A 9,127-nucleotide genomic window follows, 5' to 3' on the forward strand; every position below is an offset into this window, starting at 1 on the left:
TTTTTCTTTTCAACCCCCTCTGCCCCTAAAGCTTTTTGTGCCTTTCCCTTTCCTAGCCATTCCAGTTCACAGAGGTCTGAGGGTCTGGTCTTTCTCTCCTCTGCCCTCACTCAGCTCTCCCCACTCAGCTAACTGGCTAGCTGGGCCTGTGGGAGCAGACAGCCTCTCTAAATACATCCACACAATCCAAGACAAAGACAAGCCCATCTTTACAACGAATTCTTACTTCTCAGACTTCTAAGATTTTTTTATGCATTTCCGAGAAATGTGTTTAAAGATATTGATATTTAGAACATCTTAAAAGAGCTGTGGGGGCTGGAGAGATGGCTCAGTGGTTAAGAGCGCTGCCCCCTCTTCCAAAAGTCCTGAGTTCAATTCCCAGCAACCACATGGTGGCTCACAACCATCTACCATGAGGTCTGGAGCCCTCTTCTGGTGGACAGGCATACATGAAGGTGAAACACTGTATACGTAAATAAATAAATCTTTAAAAAATAAAAATAAAAAAATAAACTCCACCTTCAGCCCCATCAAAAAACAAACAAACAAACAAAAAAACAGCTGTGTAGCCAGGCAGTGGTGGCACACACCTGTAATCCCAGCACTCGGGAGGCAGAAGCGGGTGGATTTCTGTGAATTCCAGGCCAGCCTGGCCTACAAAGCAAGTCCAGACAGCCAGGGCTACACAGAGAGACCCTGTCTCAAAAAAGCCAAAAAGAGTTGTGGATACCAGCAAACTATGTCCCTTTAAACAAAAACAAGGCCTGATGATTTAATCAAGTTTTTGTTTTTTGTTTTTAGAGACAGGGTTACTCTGTGTACCTTGGCTGTCCTGGACTAACTTTGTAGACCAGGCTGGCCTCGAACTCACAGCGATCCACCTGCCTCTGCCTCCTGAGTGCTGGAATTAAAGGCGTGCACCACCACTGTCTAGTGTCTTTTTTTTCTCTCTCTCTTATTTCTTTATTTTTGGTTTTGTCAAGAAAAACGTAAAATTAGACGATTTTGAGGACACATTAAGACAAGAACAGGACAAAACAAAGTCAGGCACAATGCTCAGAATGTCTTGTAGCCAGGCTGAAGAAACAATGGACAAAATTATGCCTTGCACGTCCTATTTAGGTCTAGAGTGAAGTCTAGGCCAGCTGCTAGACGGAGGGGAGCGGGCACACCTGTCACACTTGCTGTGGGTAAGGAAACAGTCAGGAAACTGTAACGCTCTTCCCTGGCTGTTAGAATGGAAAATGGGCTGGAGAGATGGTTCAAAGGTTAAGAGCACTGTCTGCTCTTCCAGAGGTCCTGAGTTCAATTCCCAGCAACCACATGGTGGCTCACAACCATCTATAATGAGATCTGGTGCCCTCTTCTGGCCTGCAGGTGTACATGCAGGCAAAGCACTGTACCTGTAATAATAAATCTTTTTTTTTAATCTCAAAAAAAAAAAATCTAAAATAAAAAAAAGAAGAATGGAAAATTTTTCCTCTGCATTACAGAGAAATCCAGGGAAAGTCCACATGAAAATAAATGTAACTTTATAATTTCCTTTTCCTTGTGACTTGACTGCCTAGACCTGTCATTTATTCTACTTCCTTTTATGGAGCATCACTTGGAATCCATGATAAAGCAGACATCTCAGAGATTTCAATGCTGGTTAGACTGTCAACAAGAAAAATATACCTATACTGAAAAACTCTGTCTGGACTCTACCAGAATCTAACAGATCACTGAGGAAAACATGCAGCTGTCCTTCAGAGGGCACGGAGCAATTTCAGAAGCATTTCCACAAACCTCTGCAGCCTGCAGAGCACCTCAGAAGCACTGTTGAAACAGCACTGAAGGCAGTGCTGAGGGAGCTCAGTCTAACAGTGCCTGACTAAACACTGGGCTGAGGTACAGTGAGGTCACAGTAAATCAGAGGTGAAAACACTCTCATATTAAAAATTCCCAAACCAGCTGGGTGTGGTGGCCCACGCCTGTAACCCCAGCACTCGGGGAGGCAGAGGCAGGAGGGTCTCTGTGAGTTCGAGGCCAGCCTGGTCTACAATGAGAGTCCAGGCCAATCAAGGCTACACAGAGAAATCCTGTCTCAAAAACGAAAAATTAAATAAAATAAAAACCAACCCAAGAGCAGATTTGACCGCTTCCCCTTGGTAGGGAGGCCTACTGGCAATCAGAGGAAGGGTAAGCAGGCTATCCGGATGAGACCTGATAGGCTATAATGACACGATGATATGGCACATACCTTTAATGCCAGCACTTGGAGGCAGAGAAAGGTGCATCGCTGTGAGTTCGAGGCCAGCCTGGTCTACAAAGTGAGTCCAGGACAGCCAAGGCTACACAAAGAAATCCTGTCTCGAAAAAACAAAAACAAAAAGAAAGGTGACAATTCTTCCCAAGGATCATAGGAACTATAGGTTTTTTTCCCCCTATAAAATTAAATTTGGTGCCGGGTATGGTGGCTCATGCCTTTAATCCCAGCACTTGGGAGGCAGAGGCAGGAGGATCTCTTGAGTTAGAGGTCAGCCTGGTCTACAAAGTGAGTCCAGGACAGCCAGGGCTACACAGAGAAACCTTGTCTCCAGAAAAACCAAATAATAATAATAATAATAATAATAATAATAATAATAATAATAATAATAATAATAATAATAATATAATAATAAATTAAATTTGGGGGCTGGAGAGATGGCTCAGAGGTTAAGAGCACTGGCTGTTCTTCCAAAGGTCCTGAGTTTGATTCCCAGCAACCACATGGTGGTTCATAACCATTTGTAATGAGATCTGGTGCCCTCTGAATACTGTATAAGTAATGAATAAATAAATATGTTTTGTAAAAAATTTGGTTACTTGCAGTCTCTTGCAACACAGCTAAAAGGTGAAAATTCTAAGACATTCTTCTTTTAACTTCTTAAAATTAGAAAATCTCAATCTCAAAGTCACAGACACTCTCTCTGTTTTTTTTTTTTTTTTTTTTGGTTTTTCGAGACAGGGTTTCTCTATGTAGCCTTGGCTGTCCTGGACTCGCTTTGTAGACCAGGCTGTACTCACAGCGATCCGCCTGCCTCCGCCTCCCAAATGCTGGGATTAAAGAAAGGGGTGCGCCACCACATATAGCCCAGTCTCTGACTTCTTTTCCCTCAAAGATTTCATAATAAAACTGAGAAATGAGACACAGAAAAACCCTGTCTCAAAAAACAGAAAATTGAGAAATTATTTAAAAACAAATATATGATGTTAACTTTGGCTAATTTTAGCTTAAATCTATTACCCAAATCATACCACGTTAACCTCTAGGTAAAACATGTTTGAATAAGGCTTGTAAAGTCTATAACCCTAACCGTATTTTAACCTACATTCTGAAAAGGATGCAGCTGCTAAGGTTGTCATGATCAGAGTGACATGACAACACCTGGGTGAGAACCCACTTCCACGAGTGCTGGACACCTGTGCTCTTTTTCACTCTCTACAAAGATGTCACCATCACAGATCACCACAAAACGGGATGCAGGTCTACACTCTCATCTTACAATAGCACAGGCAGAAACACTCTCATCCAGTAAAGTCCTACTAACTACCAACTACAGGGCACCAACTTGCCCTTGTGTAAGGTGTCTGTCTGTATGCCACCTCTCAGAAATGAACAAAACTAGACTTGAAGCTGTATTAAGGGATTTGAATTTTATTCTAACTGTGGCCAAAATCCACCAGCACAGGACTACTATAATCTAACTTACAACACTACAAGGCCACTCAGAAAAATGGTCATCTAACGAGGAGGCCAGTACAGGAACTCAATGACAAGATACTGCAAAATGTGGAAACGGAAACAGAGTCAGACTCTTTTTTTTTTTTTGAGACAGGGTTTCTCTGTGTAGCCTTGGCTGTCCTGGACTCACTTTGTAGACCAGGCTGGCCTCGAACTCACAGTGATCCACCTGCCTCTGCCTGCCAAGTGCTGGGATTAAAGGAGTGTGCCACCACCACCCGGCAATCAGACTCATTTTTAAAAGACCACTAACCCATCCTCAGATTTTCACTGAGGCCCTAGATCATCTCTCTAACAAAACAGCCTGCAGAAATCTCCATCTCTCTCATGAATGCAAGCTCCTCACACCTTCCCCACGAGCCCCCAAGCCCTGTTTTCAAGCTTGTTTACTTTTCTTTTGCTCTTTTCTTCAGTCAGGGTCTCTTCGTGACCCTGCTGTCCTACAACTGCCTGTGTAGAGCAGGCTGGCCTCCAGCTCCTGGGGATCACCTGCCCCTGCCTGAGTTGCTGAGACTGTTAATGTCACTGTAAAAGTCTTGACTCTGAGCTCTTTTCCTGTTTGTATCCTTGGGTGAGTTACTTACATTTGTACATTTTACGGTTGTTTGTATGTGGGACATGTGCACGTGTGTGATGTGTATAGCTGAGTGTGGCACAGACAGTTTTGTGGAGTTGGTTTTCTTCTTCCGTATTTATGTTGCTTCTGGTACTGGAGCTCAGGGCACCAGGCTTTACCTGTTGAGCTGTCTGCAATCCTCAAAATGTGAGCACATGGCAAATACAAAGTAAGTGACCATGCTAGTTCTCCGGTGATGAGGGCCACTTGCATGTTTCAGGAGAGGCCTTCTCCCTACCGAGACAGTAAGCCAAGCACAACCAACCACTAGCAGGTTCAGGTGCATTCCTACACAAGACCAAGCTCAGGCTTCTCAGAGCACTTACACTGAAACAACTACTCCTCAGTGTATGCTGGGAAAGTTATTTCCCCCCTTCAACTTGTGTTTTTGCACGCATTCTTTTACTTCCTCAGTGTGAGTGAAAAGGACAGAAACAGGACCTTGCAGTTAACTCACGATGAGGCTCCATGTGAGGCTGAGATGTACTCAGTAACTACTTGCATGGTGTGAGTGAGTAAAGCCCTGACTAATCCTGAGCACTAGGGAACCAAGGTGGCAGCGTATGCCCACAATCCCAGCACTGAAGAGGAAGGAAGATCAGGAGTTCAAAGTCAGCTTCAGGCCAGCCTTAAACTTGGAGGAACCTGTGGAAGGAAGGAAGGAAGGAAGGAAGGAAGGAAGGAAGGAAGGAAGGAGGCCAACTAAAACAAATCGAAAAAAGAAGGCCGGGAGCAGTAGCGCACACCTGTAATCCCAGCACTTGGGAGGCAGAGGCAGTCGGATCGCCGTGAGTTCAAAGCCAGCCTGGTCTACAAAGTGAGTCCGGTACAGCCAGGGCTATACAGAGAAACCCTGTCTCAAACAAACAAACAAACAAACAAACAAACAAAGGAAGGAAGGAAAAAGAAGACCCTGGCATCCCAAGCAACCATCAACTTCTGTTGACAGCCTGACATCCTGGCCTCCAAAAGGCAGGCAGGAAATAGTGAGCTCAAGGTCAACCTGAACTCATACTACATTGGGGGTCAGCTTGGATGCTACAGTGAGATCTTGTCTCAGAAGAATTAACCAAGAGTGACAGCCTTTACTGTAGGCGCGATGGGACACCAGGAAAGCTAGTAGACAGGAATCCTGCAGCGGCCCCTCCTCCTAGTCAGCATTTTTTTTTTTTTTTTTTTTAAAGATTTTTCGAGACATGGTTTCGCTGTGTAACAGAGCCTTGGCTGTCCTGGACGTGCTTTGTAGACCAGGCTGGCCTTGAACTCACATCAATCCCCCTGCCTCTGCCTCCTGAGTACTGGGATTAAAGGCGTGTGCCAGTACACCGAGCTCTAGGTCAGCATTCTTTGACAGAAGATAAACTGAGAAGTTGCCATCACATTAACCACACAGTCTTTACTGGGCAGAAGCTGTGTGCCAGACAGTGCGACGGGCACTAGAGGACAAAGGTTAGTACCACATGGCCCTCTCTCTGGAAGTTTAGTGAGCAGGCTCGGTATTTACACAAGAAATGGAAGGGGTGATGCAGACAGAATCAGAAGTACTAAAATAAAATAAAAAGACCGCCTTCAGGAGTGAGCAGAAAACACCTCACAGCTAGATGGAGTTTGAGCTGGGCACCAGGTGATAGAATTTTGTCCAAGACATCAGAACCATACGATCTTATTGGTAAGGTGTAATTTTTTTAATGTTATCACAAAAAAGTTAAGCATGTACAAGTCAACAAAATAACAAAACTCATTTTATATATAGCTTACATGTCAGAGGCTATAACATAAGCCTATTTTTGGTTTTTGTTTTGTTTTTCTAGACAGGGTGTGTCTGTGTAGCCCTGGCTGTCCTGTAGCTCACTCTATAGACCAGGCTGGCCTTCAACTCACATCAATCCCCCTGCCTCTGCCTCCCGAGTGCCTATTTTTAAATTCCAGATCTCTCCTAGCTCCAGTCACAGACAATACACAGGGCCACAGTGGACTGTTCCTAGATGCACAATGCAAGTATCAAACACCATTTTCTGGTTTGTTTTTTAAATCACATTTTGTGTATCTACATAATCCAAGTGAAAAGTGACAAAAAATATTCCAAAATTCATCTTACATATACTTTTAGAATAGCTCTTCCACACTGGTATTTCTGCAGGAACGAGTAAAGATGCTGAGAGAACTCAGAAAGCACCATGGGCCACATATTCAGGGCGTTTCATGTCACTGCCTGAGCCTGTGTCCTCCTCTGAAAATAGGGAAGATTTCTCCACCTTAGAGACAAGTGAGATTAAATGACTGCATGTCAAACACTCTGCTTAGTTTTTTTGTTCCCTGGTTGACTTGGGAAAAAGCAGGAAACAGGGTAGGCACAGTGCCCCGCCCCCCTCTCTGCCCTGAAACAGGCTGGAAAGGAGGGGCTGAGTGTTCCTCAACTGTGGATCAAAGAAAGCTGAGACACAAGGAAGTGTTTCAAGAGCAGGTATCTTGTAAACGATCAGACCTCACTAAGTAGTCTTTCCTTAACCACCAGGGCCCATGAGCATCCCAGAGAAGTGGTATGTGGCCTGTCTACCCAGTAAGGCACTAACTTCCCATGTTTATAGACAGGGCCGCACTTTGTAGACCAGGCCAAACTCAAACTGGGATTGTGAGCATGTGCCACCATGTACAGCGCTTTCCCCATTTTCCTGACCACTATGGTAGTTATTTTTTCAACCAATCATAGCCGTTTTACAGTACAGTCAAAAAAGCAAATCAAAACAGCAAGGCAGCCATGGGGAGTCACTTGGGAGCCCTCATGGTGCAGCACTAGCTCCAGGTGAGTTCCCAGCGCCATGGCCACATCCCCGCTACCTTCACGTCCTAATCCATCTGCAGGAAGGCAAGCTGTACTCCTGTGTTCCAACGACACCTGCCGCTGAGATTCTCCTCACTGCTGCTCAAAACCATCAACTTAGTTTGTCCTTTTAAATAAAACACAACTGTAGCCACCAAAACCTAGCTTTCCTTTTAGTTACATCCTCTCAATTTCTCAAGTATCTTCTTTTTCAGACTGCGAAGTTTGCATTATTAAATTATCTTCAATCACCAGCCCTCTGTCAGGTCACAAGGAGTTCCTTCCTCACTTACCATAACCATTCCTTGTTTTCATATAGAACCCATTTCTTTTACTGTCTCCCTTTCAGAGCTAAAGCTCTAGTATAATATGGACACTTGACAGTTTGCCCCGTGCACCGGCCTAGTCCGCCCAGGCTGTGGAAAGGGCAACTCTTGTTCTTTATAGTTTAGGGACAAAGAACGAAGAACTCACTTTTCACTTTTCCAATTACACCACGAAGCGGGCCTTCGAGCCTACCCACGGGAACAGTCCACAGGTCTGTACCAAACCGCAAGTGCTCCAAACCACCTCCAGCATCTCTCGACTGCAGCCGGGTTCCCCGCCCCACACCTACAGTCAACCCTCCAAGCCCTGCTTTCTCACCCTCAGGCCCTGCCTTGCTCTCAACTACACCATCTCCACTGGGCTGCAAACACTCCACACCTCTGCACTTCTCACCCCCTTGTGCCCCCCAAACTTGGCGCTCCCTCATCCAGGGCGCCATTTGTCAACTCCCCCCCCCCCCCGCCCCCGGTAAACTACAAGCTTTGCGTCTAAGCCCCTGAACATACTGGAAAGTCCCACAGGGGGGAAAGAGAGGACTCAACTTGCTCGCCCTCCGTCTCCGCCATCGACCCCAGACACACGAGCACCTTCGAATCCCTACAGCAGAGTACCAACCCCTCACGGAGGCTGCCCATGCCCCACTGCTACCGACCACTTCCTTTCCAGAAGGTGGCCATCCGAACACAGACTCCCCTCGGCCGAGCAAGGGCCTCTGCCCACCGCGGAGGCGGCCGCTCCTCCCTCCCTCGCTCGCTCCTCACAAGTTGTGCCTCTTACCACCTGTTCTCCCCGGAGTGGGGTACACCTTTGCCCCGGCCCGCCTGTGCCCACCCTCTCCAGTCCCCGCCCGCCCGCCAGCACCCGCGCCCGTCGGTTCCGCGGTGCCACTCGGATGACCGCCCCTCCCCCGGGCTCGGAGGGCGCTCGCCGCCCGCACCCCGGCCCCGCAAGCACCTGCGGCCCGGCTCCCCCGTCCCCCGGTCCCCCCGGCCCCCCGCCCCGAGCCCGCACTCACCACGAATAGGTCTGCTCCGCCATGGTGCTGCCTCTCGGGGCTCCGCGGCTCGCTCGGCCGGCGGCAGAGGGCGCGGCCGGAGGCCCGGCGGCTCGCTCGCGCGGCGGACGGGCACTCGGGGCTCCGACGGACTCCGACCGGCCCTGCTCCCTGGGCCCCGGCGCGGGCCGGGCTCCGCGCTTGGCCTCGTCAGCCGCGGCGGCGGCGGCGGCTCCGCTGCGGCTCCAAACCCAACATGGCGGCGGCGGCGGCGCGGAGAACAAGGGCCCGGGGCGGGCGAACGGCAGCTCGGGCCCGTGCTCAGTGCGCGCCGGGCCGCGGGAGCGACGCGCTCGGGCGGCGGCGGCGGCGGCCGGGGGACATGGCCGGCGGCGGGAGCGGCGGCGGCGGCGGCGGCGGCGGCGGCGACGGCTGAGGGGGGCGCTAGGCGGTGAGGCGAGGCCGCTCGGAGCACACCCGCCGAGGGAGGAGGGAGCGGGCGGGGGCGAGCCCGGGCCGCGCGGGTCACGTGCCCAAAACACGCTCACGTGACCCGCGCGCCCCGCCTCGCGCGCGCGCGGCCCATGCGCGGAGCGCCGGGCC

The 9,127-nt window shown here is 48.9% G+C and overlaps 1 protein-coding gene across 2 annotated transcripts in view; it reads right to left on the reverse strand.

Annotated features, from left to right (window-relative positions):
• SPPL3 (signal peptide peptidase like 3) overlaps window positions 1-9,124 on the reverse strand; it is a 73,529-nt gene extending 64,405 nt beyond the window's left edge. Inside the window, exon 1 of one of the 2 annotated variants that reach the window (XM_084762216.1) lies at window positions 8,546-9,124. In XM_084762216.1, the coding sequence (XP_084618342.1) occupies window positions 8,546-8,568 (23 nt within the window). In that variant the 5' untranslated portion in view covers window positions 8,569-9,124. Of the gene's footprint in view, window positions 1-6,480; window positions 6,500-8,545 lie in introns of those variants that run through there. The other variant, XM_084762217.1, reaches the window with a different exon arrangement.
• Window positions 9,125-9,127: the final 3 nt, after the last annotated feature.

The sequence above is a fragment of the Acomys minous genome (assembly GCF_964271855.1).
Source record: "Acomys minous genome assembly, chromosome: 16".
Taxonomy (NCBI): Eukaryota; Metazoa; Chordata; class Mammalia; order Rodentia; family Muridae; genus Acomys; species Acomys minous.